We start from the raw sequence: 15206 nt of genomic DNA on the forward strand, positions 1-15206 counted from the left end.
CTAGTGCACATGTTGTTGCTTTTATTAGCCGTAATTTTTTCATTTGGTTTTCGAATGGTCTTTTTGAAGTTGAACCCAACTTCTTCTTCACATTAATGGGCTTGTTACCCGATGAAGAACTTGCAAAAGTCATTGCTTGACTTCTGAACTGTAAACTCTCGGTCATTTCAGTAACCTGTATTGCTGGTTTTGCGTTAATACCGTCTAGTAGTCTAAGTTTTGCTTCAGGGTCCTCAAACCTAAGATAAACTTTACTTTTACCATTTCCTGTTCGGGGTTGTCCGCTGTTTTCAAGTTTTCGAAGTCACAATGGCGTGCTTCTTCTCTAAGACGTTCTAGGAAATCGTCGTCTGCCCCCCTACACTTTGTTTTATGGACAGAAATTTAGCCTTTTCTGCCGTTACTACTCTCTCTTTAGGAGAAAGATAGTTTTGAATCGCCAATTTGATGTCTTTATACGGAGTGTCTATCAAATTCCTAGGACGCATTAAGCTCCTAGGTTTAATAATTGCATCTTGTCCGCACATTTTAGGAAATAGATTGGTTACCTGTAGGTCCTGAAAGTACTATCGGTGTTGACCTTGTCTTCTTTCTTCTCTGCGCGACATTTCGCCACAAAAGACATAATCCACGCAGTAGCTGGTTCTGCATTCTGTAGATGCAAGATTCGTCTGTCTGTAGCTGGTCTGAACACCAATGTCGTGGTCGATAACACGGGTCAAAGAATTCAATACGTTGAATTTTAAATTAATTTTTGATATGAAAATATACAAAAATTAATTCGTATTTATAGTAGTTATCTATGCGAAAATATATAGAGAAAATTTAGATTAGCTGAAAATATTTTACATGATTGACATTTGAATAGATGTTACCTCCGAATCCCGGGGGTGATTTTCTATTTTCATCAACATTTCATGAGAATCATATATGGCCTAGATAGAATCGAGTTTATTAGTTGGAGGTCGGTGGATGTTAGAATCAGGTTTCTGTTGGTTGGAGAATATACTTCTGACATATGATTGATAGGTCAATAAGATAATGATAGCGTCAAAACAAAATTAGAGTTCAGTTTATTTTTGTGGCCATTATTTAACGACACAGCAACAAAGTTCGTCGGGTAAGTTCTTCTTTCGTTCTTTGAAACTTTAATAAAACTTCTAAGTTTCTTGATGTTTCTTTGAAACCATCACAGTCATCAATCTTTCTCTGCGTCTTTAGGCAAAACCAATAGCACTAGTGTTAAGAAAATTAACAAATTTTAGCAAAATTAACGACAAATTGAGCAAAAACTCCCTAAAATATGAACAAAAAATATCATTCCAATTTGAACAAATATTTGAACCTTGATAACTGCCTAGAAGAAACGAAATTAAAAATGAGATCTTTTTAAGATTACGCTTTATGGGTTTTCTAATGATACCAATCACAACGCTACGATGAAGATATCGATCGGCCACGATTGACAGACATAAAACAACCCATTTGAGTATATAGTTCTTCCCCCACTCAAGTGGGTCGGAACAATAAGTAATCATTTGTTCTATGGGTTTTAATTGAGAGCTGACAGTTGCAGAGGAGCGGATCTATTGATTTTTTTAAATTATTGAAGCAAAATTCTTGAAGAAGGAAGAAAAAAACAAATAGAGCCTATCTTACCACTATTTAACATACTTAGCATTATAAAATAAAATCAGGTGCCCATGTAATTTATATTTTCACGCTGATATTTTCCCGTTTTAGTTTTTTTTTTGGTTTTAAGATTTATGGTTTCTGATATTTGGTATTTGAATTAGAAGTATTCCTTGGACATTAGACTTATCATTGACAATTTTTGGCCTGCTGTAAAGTGGAACTCATTTCTCTATTAATGTGAACGGGCGAACAGTATTTGACCGTCTGGTTGTTTTAGACAGATCTAAAAATTAACGTTACTCATTCTACTCTAAGTTCTTTAAAAATATCAATTTCTCTCTGTTATTAAAGCTTGACATCTTGAAACGCACATTATTCTCCAAAAATGGGGTAACTTTTTATAGCTAAGATTTTGGTATATCATATTTGTACAATGAGCGATATATACGGAGCAAGCAGACAATGCCCTGCTAGGAAAGGAATTAACAGCTCACTTCAATACAGTTGAGGCGCGCAAGATGGACATTTTCTTTGCATTTTTTCTCCAGGGTTCCTGTGTTGAGATAGACAAGGACACTTCTTCCTACCCAGACTACTATTCGACTTACGGGAGGTGTGACGAAGGCAACTTAGGCACCAACTCCAGTCTCACCTTCTCCACTGATTCATGTCCAAACAAATTCGCTCCTCTCATCATCATCGCATTGATATTCTACCTCAACTGCTTCGGAATTGGTTAGAATTGTATAACTTTGTAACAATTAACATTTCGCTTGTTTCCGGATCAAAAATTTTGTTTTCATGAACGCCTGTGAACAAACTCATATATGTTTCACACTGCTAATAATTTGGTGGCGTTATCATAAGCCATTCAATTAAATTACTCCATTATAGGGATAAGTATCATTTATAGAGTTCATGTTGAAACGGGGAAGAGGAATCAGTTCATATTTTTTACTCACTTAGCACTTTGAAATTCAATGGTAAATGATTAATTCAATCTAAAAGTCGCATGTCATATAATCAAGGAAAAATCTGGAGATATTACGAACGGAAAAATGTATTATATTTTTTCTCTCTATTGATACTGAGCACAATCAATCCATGATGCTTACCAAACTTTAGGAGCAGAAAAGGTCCAAAAAAAACTGAAAAATGTCGATTTTGACACGTTTGATGTCAAACCAGAACGGAGACCAAACCTGCAGGCGCTGGTTCGAATCCCGGAATGAACGAGGGGTTTGGTTAAAATATGTCAAAATCTGTGCAAAAGAAGCACCCCCTTTAACGACTGATAACTAACAACCCAAAATCTTTTCCTTTAGGGTACGGTCAAATTCCATGGGTGTACAACAGTGAGATTTACCCTCAGTGGGCCAGATCGACAGCTGTGTCCATAGCCACTACCACCAACTGGACATTCAACCTCATCATCTCAGTCTCATTCCTATCTCTAGTAGACGCTATCTCACAGGCTGGTAAGTACTTAGAAGGGAAAACCGATATAGAGCCGAACGGACGTAGAGCAAAAGGTGTTAAAAAGAGAATTGAAGCCGAATATTTGACACGCTAAGAGTGGTCGCAATTTTAAAAGCATCCCTGTATAAGCGTTATATGAGAAAAAATACCAATAAAACAAACGTAACTAACGTCTATGCGTGATGGCACAATTTAAGCATTCATTCTCAGATTCTCATTTTTTTCTCATTAGGCTGCAGCATTAGGGTGCAACCGCTCTGCTCATCCCACCGTACTGAGATTAGAGTGTTTTTTGACGTTTTTCGGACCTATTTTGACGTTTTTTCGGCCATTTTTGACGTTTTTTTTTTGGCTATTTTTGACATTTAGATTTCCACGTTTTTGGCCAATACTTGCATTTATGCTGACAAGTGTAAAAAGTGACATGATCATAGCTCTGAATCAGTACTGATAAAAGACTTGCGCTGCGACATGCCCAGTACTGATATTGACTTGCCGTTCAATCCGGGTTAATTTATACATTTTGAAAAACTAAACATCACCTAACTACCCTTAAATGCGTGAATTTATGATGTAAAAAAATTTGTTTTTCAAAATTTTAAAATGCGGCTATGTAATATGCATTTGTATCTTAACTCAAATTTTTGGATAATTGTAAAGTGAGATCTGATGACATCGGTCATTATCTTATCAGTTCTCACGCAATAAAATCGCTTATTCTAATTTATGCGTCAAAATTTTTGCCAATTAATAATATCTCACCACATTGCGTTTATATCTGACCTTGCACCTACCCCATGGTTAAGTAACAGCAAGCAATTATAAACGTTCCTCTTTTCACATTACTATGTAAGCGATATTTCAAAGCGCAATCAACAAAGCATTACAACCCGATTTGAAAAAAAAGCGACGAAACCGACGCAAAATGTCGATTTTTGTTAGTATCGTCGGTTTTTTTTTTCAAGAACTGTCAGTTATTGTCATTTTCGTTGGTAAGTTATGTAAGAATTTAAGATGATGATCGTTATAGTCGTTATCGTTGGTATCGTTGTATGGGACGTCTCATTGATATACACAATGTGTCATTGTCAACGTCAGTTTTTGAGATTATAAAAAAATCTGCAAGCGTTTTGTGGGCAGTTATTGGTATAAACTGGCTTCTGAGAAAGATTGAAAGACAATTTCCTAATCCAGCTAATTTGTGAAAACTAATAATAAACACTTTCATGTTTAGTCATGATAATTACTGCGTTTAATCTTTTTCAATCTATAAATCAAATCTTGCCAATTGCCATAATTTATCGGGGCTGTAAAAACCACCGTATGGAACAAAACTCGTTACTGAATATTGAACCTAAATTCTTCTACTAATCGCGGAGTCAAGCGTTTCAACAGGGCGACATTCGTTTCAAATTAACGACACCGAAATGATCTATCAAATGGAGGATAAAAGAAATTAATACATGCAAAATCTCAATATATTCTGATAAATTATAGCCGGTGCTTGCGGGTTGCGGATTGCGTAATAACTGCATTGTGGTTCCGAGATTACGTCTCATAGCAGATGAGTTGCGTGGTCGTGGACATCAGTCCTTAGGTTTTTTTACATAATGTTGCTTCTATTTAGTTTTAGTCATTGCGATTGCATTTAATTGCATTATCGTGGAAAATTATCAAAGTCGTGAGGGTTTTACAATTAAAAGTCATGATTTTGCCATGCATAAGTAAATATTCATTCCATTCATTGGTCCTGCCTATCGGCCCCACCCGTCTCATACTTGAGATCAGTTAAGATAAAAGTATAAAGCTGTTTTTAAATATTCAGAATTCATTAGCTGCCTGCCTTTAGTTGTATTCAAATCGGTCAAATTAGTGAGCTAAGGGGAACTTGAGAATTGAGCCCACAACTTTAAGAGAACCCACGGTACGATTTCTTCGGTCGCTAAAACTTCGAGGTAGAGAGCATAGTTTGAAACATTGAATTTAGACTTAAGGAAGTAAAACTGCATTTTTTGTTGCCCTGAACTTAGTGTCCTAATTTAAGAAACTAAGTTCAGGGAAGGAATAGACTTTGTGAGAAATCTAACTTTTGATACTTGAATCAAACCGCTGTAAATAACTGGCTCCTTTGCTATTGGAGACGTTTGCTTTAATTCAACTCCTTTACATTTTTAAGAAGAAAACTTTTCTTTCACTAATCTGTAAAATTGTATTCTTAGCTTCAATTTCAAATGAAATTTAACACTTTGGTACCATTTGGCTCGCTAAATACGTTAAAACAAAATCTAAGTCCCCCTCGGGCCTCGTACCTAGCACTCGGGCGCAAGCGCCCTCGTGTCAAGGCACTAAATCCCTAATGGACTAAGATTTTGTTCTAACAAATACTTAGACTGTTGCTACATTGATAATTAGACTGAAACTAATCCCTGCTTGAGTGGAGGAATTGTTATTATTACCATATTTTAGAAGTGTGAAAACTACCTGCAGGAATATTGTAAAATCGTAACCAATGGCCTAAAACCACAACTATCAGAATTTTAGGTGTGAAATATCTTTTTAAGTTGAACGGACAATTAAGTAATGCAACTAGAGACAATATAACAGCTGCGAACACCAGACAACCCTTAAGAGAACATTCAGCTCTGTCTTGGGAACAAGCTACCAAGTAGAATAGGTTCAGTAATGACTTTAACGAGAAACGGAAAGTGAAGTAATTTTGTTAGAGCGGTAATCTTGAACTCTCAGAAATTTCGGGTATTCTATTAAAGATTTGGGATCCGTGGTGCAAGGATTGAGAGTTGGCAGAAGTTTGGCGCTTGCTGCTATCATATGTACTGTTATCATAAAGTGTGGAATCATAATAATTGTCATCATTGAACTGTTACCATGAAAGTCTCTGTAAAGAGGTTAAACCATCTCTTTCAATCTCTTGCGTAATTTATATGTAGGTATCCTAGCTCTCTTGAGGTCCAATAATAGCATATAAAAAGCCACTGCTACGTAGCTGAAGTTCATAAACCAATTATAGCGTATTACTGACCTCAATGCATTTTACGGGGATTTATATGAAATTGCGTTCTATACTGAATACTAGCTTGCTGTAATCCGCGAGTAGCTTGTTGCGACAAAAAAACCGTTAGTAGTCACTGACATCCGTTATAACTGAAAGAAAATAGAGTTTTACAAAACTCGAAATATTGGCCAAGTCTGAAAATTTTTACAAGTTGGGACCGAAAATCTGTACACCCCCCCCCCGAGTTTTTGAAGCCGATATGGCTGAACCAAGCTGGGGTCACCATCACCCTAGGGCACCCCTAAGCTATTTACAAACCGGGATTAGTAGTGCCAGCTTTACCCAGTCCGGAGCTATTAACACTTATGAGGAGAAAAAGTGATAATTTTAGGGTAAAATCCGAAATTCGCAGTTTTTGAGTTTAATGAACGTTAGTCATAGTAGGGAGCAATAAGGCCCTGAGCCTAAGTCTGATTAGGCGGAAAACGAACTATACCCCTCAAACCGCCCTATGTAAACAAAAGACCCGGAAACACATATTTCGTAGGTAACTCAGTATAAGTCGACTTGTCGGTCATTTTGAGCTTCTATGCTTGTTACGGACGTACGACGCAACCAGGCCGTAAGCCTGCATCGGGTAAGCGGACGCGCGGACGGTACCCTAGGAATTCCCTTATGTAAACAAATCGCACGTAGGAACAGAAAAATCCGGAATTGGCGTATACGTATATTTGGCGGCCATTTTGGCTGATATCTAATAAATAAGTTGGTATTCGACACGTTGCGGTTTTACGGCATTGGTATGACGGAATGTAAACAAAGTAGCCAATAGCATTATAGCAGGTGGAAAACGTGGTGCAATAATGACGGTTGTTTGGTTTGAGTAAACAAACTGTTTGCTCGGCTCAGTATAAAAGCGGCTTACTCTATAAGCGCAGCGCAGAAGTTGCTAACCGTGAACGAGTTAATATTCGATTGTTTGGCATAGTTTGCCGGTATTATTGGCAAGAGGCTCTTGTTAATCATTATTAAGCGTCGTTGCGTTAACTTTGCCGGAGCGATTGAGCGCGATGCTCTGAATATTCGCTGTTTTAGAATTAGAGTTATTTGGCTAAGTTTACCTGATTTGATTGAGCGAGAAGCTCTGAGTAGTCTTTGCAGTTCGGTTACATTATTGAGCACCGATTGCTGCTGCAAGTGAGCGATAGGCTCTGGAACTTGCGTTAATTGAGTGAGCAAGCGGCTCAGATTAGTTATAGTTATTTGGCAGAGTTTGCCTAATTGAGCGAGAAGCTCGGACTTATTTTGTTGTTAGAGTTTGGTTCATCAGTCTGTTAATAGCTGAGGGATAATTCCAGCTGTTTGATTGCGTTTGAGTATAAGCGGCAATCGTCATTACTGTGGAGTTGGATTGAGAAATAACTTAGTTAGTTAATGTTCCAAGCTTGTGGTTGCTTGTGTTAGAATTAGTTATAGTAGTAGTTATTTTGATTGTCGTAGTGCATGTTACCTGATGCCTATTGAGTTATTGTAATTAGCTATTAGAGTTACTTAATTTAAGTGTTTTACCATCGACACTTTTGAACAGCCAAGAGCATAGTACGGGAAATCTATTGTTGTTAAGAAGAAGACGAACCACCAAACTAAAAACCTTTCGAATTGTGAGATCTGGGCGCTATCGTTTTCCCGTGATAGGCAGCGTAATCAAAATTCAGATTCTTACAGTGGCGCTCCTGGGTGGGTTTCTTCTTCAGTGGGACACAATAGAGCGGAAATCTACAAGTGGTGATAATGTATTGGAACAACGAGAGATGCGAGGGGGATGGCAACGATCGGTGTGACTTTGGCTCAAGTCCAGGACAAGTGGCGAGCGAGAACGGCGAAGAGAACGAAATACACAATCGACAGAGGAATGAAGAGATGGAAGTGTTGGAGATGGGTGGACAGCTCTACAAAATGTTTCGATCATGTTCTAATGGACGTGTTGTGGATTTGGAGCAAGTAGATCACTGGATTGCGGATAATGGACTTAATTCAACAAACGTGTTAGAAATGATGTGAGAACAAGTAGAGGCGAAACCAGCCCCCGGTTTCCACACGCAGCCGTGGGACATAGAGGGACGTGAAGACTATAGAGCACCGACGGTGAGCTACGCCGAACAGGATGTTGAGACGAAGACTAACCTGGACGAGATAAGTCCCAGACTGCAAGCCATTCAACAAGGCATCCACGCATTTGAAAGACAGGGACCCTATGAGATGGTAGAAGACTTCGCACAACGTTTTCATCTGTGGAGTTTAGATTTGAGTTGCTTGGATGAAGGGGAACGAGATGACATAACCATCGACGTGATGTGCACAAAAGTTCGCGAGGAACTGAAGCAGGGGCTCGAATCAAACCACTACTATAGCTATTTCGAAGAACTTGTCTGGGAGCTCCAGAGTTTAGAAATAGAAACCGGAATCCTCGTCCCAGAATCAAAGACCCTAAGTGATGGCAGCGGGGTGGCGGTGTACCAAACATCGAACGAGTGGTTAACCCGTAGCAAAGAAAATGAGACCCAGCAAGGGAGAATACTTGAAACTGAAAAACTTGCAGAGGAAGCCGTCTCCTCTAAAGACAGTGGCAATTCAACGGCACAATCAATTCCGTGCACTGAGAGGGAAGTGGAAAAAGAGACTGATGTGACTCTCAACAATCTTGAACTGGAGGACACAGTAGAGGCAGGTGCCGAACCTGGAGTACTAGACATCGACTGGTCCAAGAGTATGGAGCTAGAAGGAAGCGAGTATGAGTTGGATTCACTGATAGAAGACGAGTTAGGAAACTTAACTTTTCAAACACCAGAGGAACTGGTAGCCGATTTTGCGGAGCGGGTAATTGCTTGGAGCACCAATCTTGATCTCAACGAGGCGGACATAGAGTACGCCAAGATTCAAGCACTTTGGTTCAGAACGACAGATCAGATCTACCTTCAATTGCCTAGAGACAGAAACTGGAGCCACATGCCAGGTCTAGTGGAAGACATGGAGGTGGTGGAGCGGCAGATCAATGAGAGACTGCAAGAGTCGGTTGCATGCAACGAATTAGTGGGAACTGAATCAGCAGCAGCTAGTGACGTCCTGGAGACTGAGGAGCCCAAAAACTCTGATCAGTGGGACGAACGAAATCAAAGACGGTCTACTGAAAACATTCTGGGTGACAGTAAAGAATCTGAAATGAAATATTTAGCTCTACCCACCAGTGGGAGGACAATAAAAACGGACCCCTTTCCTCACAGCAATGAGCGAGTGGACGAAGTAATCACGTTGTGCACTCAAAAATGTCCATTACTGAAAGTAATGGCAGTAACAGAAGGAGACGAACTGAATTGCGAAATTCTTGCCTCCCAAATTGACACGCAAATAGACAACCCAGACAATCACAAGACAGCTGGTCCGTCAAAGGAGAAGGGAACAAATGTGAAAGAAAGAAAAGCAAGTAAAGGATGCAGAAAACGATTTAGAGTTTGTCACCAAAAGAAAAGGAGGCCGAGCGCAAGGTAATGCTACCGGAGCCTACCGCAGAACAAAAAGAGAAACGCTGATTCCACAATAGGGAACTGCCAATTGATGAGGTTTTCAGTTTCTGCAATTCTACAAAAGACTTTGCTCATTCTGACAAAACTGATGGAGATTGTATTTCCTACGGCTGCATGGAATGAGGAACGGCAAAGCTCTGCGAATGTTATGTCAGACGCTGAACAGGACAAGGCCCGGGAAGTTCCAGACGAACTGAACGCAGACAACAAAGAAGGCTTATCTGAGGAAGCCTTGCACTCTGACTTAAGCGACAACACTGCTTCAGCAGAAGGGGAATTAGATGAAGGAAAGACAACTCAGCTGGTTCAAAGCAATTTGCAGCTATCCCCAAGACTCCAGACGAACGAGGGGCCTGATGAAGGGCCGCAACACATCCAAGAACACGCTGACCTCGGCCCTCCGACCCCGGATTGCGAGGAGAGCTACTCAACAGATTGGGAGCGTCCACCCTCTTCCCCCGTTTTGATAGATGAGAGGCAAGGCAGTCGGAATCTGGAGGATGCACAACCACTAGCCGTCGAACATTTGAGTGCACATCTTGGCTCAGGCACAGACTATAAAATTGAGTTCAAATCTCAGTTGCATGCGGCTGACCATTGGCGGAAAGCGATTGGTCTGGAGGTACCAGTGGTAGCTAACAGTCAGAAATTGTTCTCCAGCAGTACCACGGAACTTGATCCGGCAGGTAGCGTGAGAAGCGGCTGCCAAAAGGAAACCCCTTACCAGGAGGAGTTGACGACAGAACAGAACCCCACAGGACCTAACCAAAGCAGACGAGCGAACCTGGCTGCGCAAGAAGCAGGAGCGACGGACAATCAAAACCTTCTTCCAGCGGGCGGGTGGGAACAAAACCACAGATGGAGTCAACCCCTACATGCAGGCCAGACAAATTCTGGTCAACTTCCGGACGGGAGAAACATGTCACTCAGCCGATGGGCAACAATGAAGGGAACCCAGTCAGAGTGTAGAAGGGAGGAGAAGCAGGAACATGAAAGAGGAATCATGTGGGACATTTCAATGGAAAATTAGATTCTTGGTGTGGCTTGTGAAATCCCGTTTGATCCACGTCCTTCACGAAGTCCGTCAGGCTTTTCAAATTTCCTGCCCGTTAACTTTTGCTCTATTCATTCATGGTGCTAAAGAACCTCCATTTGTGCTGTAAATATCACGAAAGCTGCAAATTGTTGCCTTCAGTGCCCATTGACAGTAAGCAATCACAAGCTAGAACTCAAATAGGACTAGGCAAACAAATAGTTAAGGTGATATACAAACGCGTATTGGTTTAGCAAATGTCAAACAGCATAATATGCACTCGCTAGTTAAACGTAAACACACCAGGGATCATTGTTAAGAATCAACAATCTGGAGCCGGTTATCACTCCGTTGGCAACGCGAAGCCGCTTAATTAAGCTACCTAGAGAAAATACGGAGAAAACGAAAACTATGAATGGATCTGCAGTTTAGCGTGAGGCAAGCACTGCAGGACGATGGAATCTTCTAATCAGAAGAAGTCGAAGCCGCTGCCAGAAACGTAGCGCGAAGCCTGGGAAGGGACCTTAAAACTGATGTTGACCCGGCGATGCTCGAATTGAAAGTACGGCATCTCAACACGTGCTTCTTTGCCCATTGGGATTATTCTATCCACCAAGTGCTCCTCTATATGGATCAATCGTTTATTGGACAACCAGCATTGATGGCCAATGAGATACACAGGCTCGATGTTTTCCAAATGAATGGGGGTACTCCAACTAAAGATGGGAATATTGGAGGAGTCTCTGAAGAAACACTAAAAATACTGGGATTTTTTGAGAAGGGTGCAAAGTTGAAGAAATATAGAGAAATCACAAAAGAAGAGAAATCACATGGTGGAGCCCAACCGAGGGAGAGCTTTTTCGGAGTATGTACGACACTCTTAGGGAAGGGAATGTTAGTGGGGTCAATTTGGAAGACGATACGCTCAGGAGCTTGATTCTGAGACAAGTGATAGAGCGAGCCGATAAAGAGGCGGAAGCTTAAATTGGACATTTAAATAGGATGAAGAATATTGGCCTAATCGAAAACTTTTTGTGTGTTCGAAAAGTCTTGTGTTAAAAGTTACAATAGTGCATTTTGATCTGATGTTAAATTTATCCAGGAGGATAAAAGGTATAGAAGGGAGGTATGTAAAATCGTAACCAATGGCCTAAAACCACAACTATCAGAATTTTAGGTGTGAAATATTTTTTTAAGTTGAACGGACAATTAAGTAATGCAACTAGAGACAATATAACAGCTGCGAACACCAGACAACCCTTAAGAGAACATTCAGCTCTGTCTTGGGAACAAGCTACCAAGTAGAATAGGTTCAGTAATGACTTTAACGAGAAACGGAAAGTGAAGTAATTTTGTTAGAGCGGTAATCTTGAACTCTCAGAAATTTCGGGTATTCTATTAAAGATTTGGGATCCGTGGTGCAAGGATTGAGAGTTGGCAGAAGTTTGGCGCTTGCTGCTATCATATGTACTGTTATCATAAAGTGTGGAATCATAATAATTGTCATCATTGAACTGTTACCATGAATGTCTCTGTAAAGAGGTTAAACCATCTCTTTCAATCTCTTGCGTACTTTATATGTAGGTATCTTAGCTCTCTTGAGTTCCAATAAGAGCATATAAAAAGCCACTGCTACGTAGCTGAAGTTCATAAACCAATTATAGCGTATTGCTGACCTCAATGCATTTTACGGGGATTTATATGAAATTGCGTTCTATACTGAAAACTAGCTTGCTGTAATCCGCGAGTAGCTTGTTGCAACGAAAAAACCGTTAGTAGTGACTGATATCCGTTATAACTGAAAGAAAATAGAGTTTTACAAAGTTCGTAATATTGGCCAAATCTGAAAATTTTTACAATTTGGGACCAAAAATCTGTACAAACCCCCCCCCCCGATTTTTTGAAGCCGATATGGCTGAACCAAGCTGGGGTCACCATCACCCTAGGGCACCCCTAAGCTATTTACAAACCGGGATTGGTAGTGCCAGCTTTATCCAGTCCGTAGCTATTAACACTTATGAGGAGAAAAAGTGATAATTTTGGGTTAAAATCCGAAATTCGCAGTTTTTGAGTTTAATGAACGTTAGTCATACTAGGGAGCAATAAGGCCCTGAGCCTAAGCCTGATTAGGCGGAAAACGGACTATACCTCTCAAACCGCCCTATGTAAACAAAAGACCCGGAAACACATAATTCGTAGGTAACTAAGCATAAGTCGACTTGTCGGCCATTTTGAACTTTTATGCTTGTTACGGACGTACGACGCAACGAGGCCGTAAGCCTGCAGCGGGTAAGCGCACGCGCGGATGGTACCATAGGAATTCCCCTATGTAAACAAATCGCACGTAGGAACAGAAAAATCCGGAATTCGCTTATACGTATATTTGGCGGCCATCTTGGCTGATATCTAATAAGTAAGTTGGTATTCGACACGTTGCGGATTTTCGGCATTGGTATGACGGAATGTAAACAAAGTAGCCAATAGCATTATAGCAGGTGGAAAACGTGGTGCAAAAATGACGGTTGTTTGGTTTGAGTAAACAAACTGTTTGCTAGGCTCAGTATAAAAGCGGCTTACACTATAAGCGCAGCGCAGAAGTTGCAAACCGTGAACGAGTTTATATTCGATTGTTTGGCATAGTTTGCCGGTATTATTGAGCGAGAGGCTCTTGTTAATCGTTATTAAGCGTCGTTGCGTTAACTTTGCCGGAGCGATTGAGCGCGATGTTATTTGATTGAGTGCGTTATTTGATTGAGCAAGCGGCTCGGATTAGTTATAGTTATTTGGCAGAGTTTGCCTGATTGAGCGAGAAGCTCGGACTTATTGTTGTTGTTAGACTGTGGTTCATCAGTCTGTTAATAGCTGAGGGTTAATTCCAGCTGTTTGATTGCGTTTGAGTATAAGCGGCAATCGGTATTACTGTAGAGTTGGATTGAGAAATAACTTAGTTAGTTATTGTTCCAAGCTTGTGGTTGCTTGTGTTAGAATTAGTTATAGTAGTAGTTATTTTGATTGTCGTAGTGCATGTTACCTGATGCCTATTGAGTTATTGTAATTAGCTATTAGAGTTACTTAATTTAAGTGTTTTACCATCGACACTTTTGAACAGCCAAGAGCATAGTACGGGAAATCTATTGTTGTTAAGAAGAAGACGAACCACCAAACTAAAAACCTTTCGAATTGTGAGATCTGGGCGCTATCGTTTTCCCGTGATAGGCAGCCTAATCAAAATTCAGAATCTTACAAATATCTTCTTTGTGTTTTTGAGAGAAATTTTGATTTTTTTTGCCTTATGTCAAATCTTTGAAATTGTTTATCAACAATTTTGTTTATCAATTTTAATTCAACATTATTAATTCAACATTATTCCCTATTCTTTTTAGGAATTATTGGGCCTTTTAGCGGAATTGAAGAGCAATATTCTGACAATTATTAGAAATTAAGGACAAATAAATGATTCAAATCATTTTGTCATTGTGTAGAGTCAGTCACGATTCTCTCGAATTTTTGGTTGAATTGTTGTTTTGCTGAAAAGTAGGACCATAAAAAAACTTGGCTTATTTGCAGTTAGTTATTGTCAATTCCGAAGAAAACTAATAATAAATGCTTTTGTGCTAATTCATGGAAAAGATGTCGTTTTATCTGTGCAATCTATTAACAAAAAAGTTACTTTAAATCTTGAAGACAACTCAGCAAACCTGCAAAGGTAGTTTCTATTTAAAAACACATTACTCTTTGCTCGAAATTGTTATTAGTTTCATATTTTGCAAATGATACGCGAAATAATTTGTAACTTGAGAACCGAAATCGACAATTGCTTGAAATTTAATAGCGAAGTTTGTACAACTTGAAATTAGATTTTGGTTTTAGGCTCGTTTGCAGTATACGCCGTGCTCTCTCTCATATCGGTGTTGTTTTTCTTCAAATTCATGCCGGAAACAAAGGGAGTACCGCTTGAAAAGATTGAGAAGCTGTTCGGAATGGAATATGAGCCCTTTTCACCCTCCGAGACAATTGCTCACGCACCCTTCTCAACGGATGAAGAATGAACAACAATGACGTGAGAGAGTTTGAACTCAAGTTGACTGTCAAAATTGTTATCATGTTTCAATTTAATGATAAATTCTAGCTGATGAAAATCGACGGATGTATGTTTTAATTGTCTAGATCAAGGCCCGACAGAATTTTTTTGGATAGAAAGGTAATTGAAAACGGAAACCATTTTTTTCTTTGATTATGCAGTGATTAACTTAAGCTGATAATAATAATCATCAGAACTATTTTCTTATTCGATCTTAAGCATAATTCGAATGAAAAATACTGCGGATGATCATAATCATTCAGCTTGAGAAAATTCCTTTTGGTGTGCCCACTCCTCTGGGCAAATATTTTTGTAAGTCCGTTTTGATTGGTCCATAGAAAAATATTTTAGAATCTGATTCGCCTAGAAAACAATGGCCTAAAC

At 39.7% G+C, this 15206-nt stretch overlaps 1 protein-coding gene across 1 annotated transcript in view; it reads left to right on the top strand.

Moving 5' to 3' along the window:
* Positions 1-14950, top strand: part of LOC142349816 (proton myo-inositol cotransporter-like) — a 69219-nt gene extending 54269 nt beyond the window's left edge. Inside the window, exons 9-11 of the mRNA XM_075401599.1 lie at positions 2184-2370; positions 2961-3113; positions 14612-14950. Of these exons, the coding sequence (XP_075257714.1) occupies positions 2184-2370; positions 2961-3113; positions 14612-14790 (519 nt within the window). The 3' untranslated portion in view covers positions 14791-14950. The remainder of the gene's footprint in view (positions 1-2183; positions 2371-2960; positions 3114-14611) is intronic.
* Positions 14951-15206: the final 256 nt, after the last annotated feature.

Source organism: Convolutriloba macropyga, chromosome 11, assembly GCF_964194025.1.
Source record: "Convolutriloba macropyga chromosome 11, txConMacr16.3, whole genome shotgun sequence".
NCBI lineage: Eukaryota > Metazoa > Xenacoelomorpha > Acoela > Convolutidae > Convolutriloba > Convolutriloba macropyga.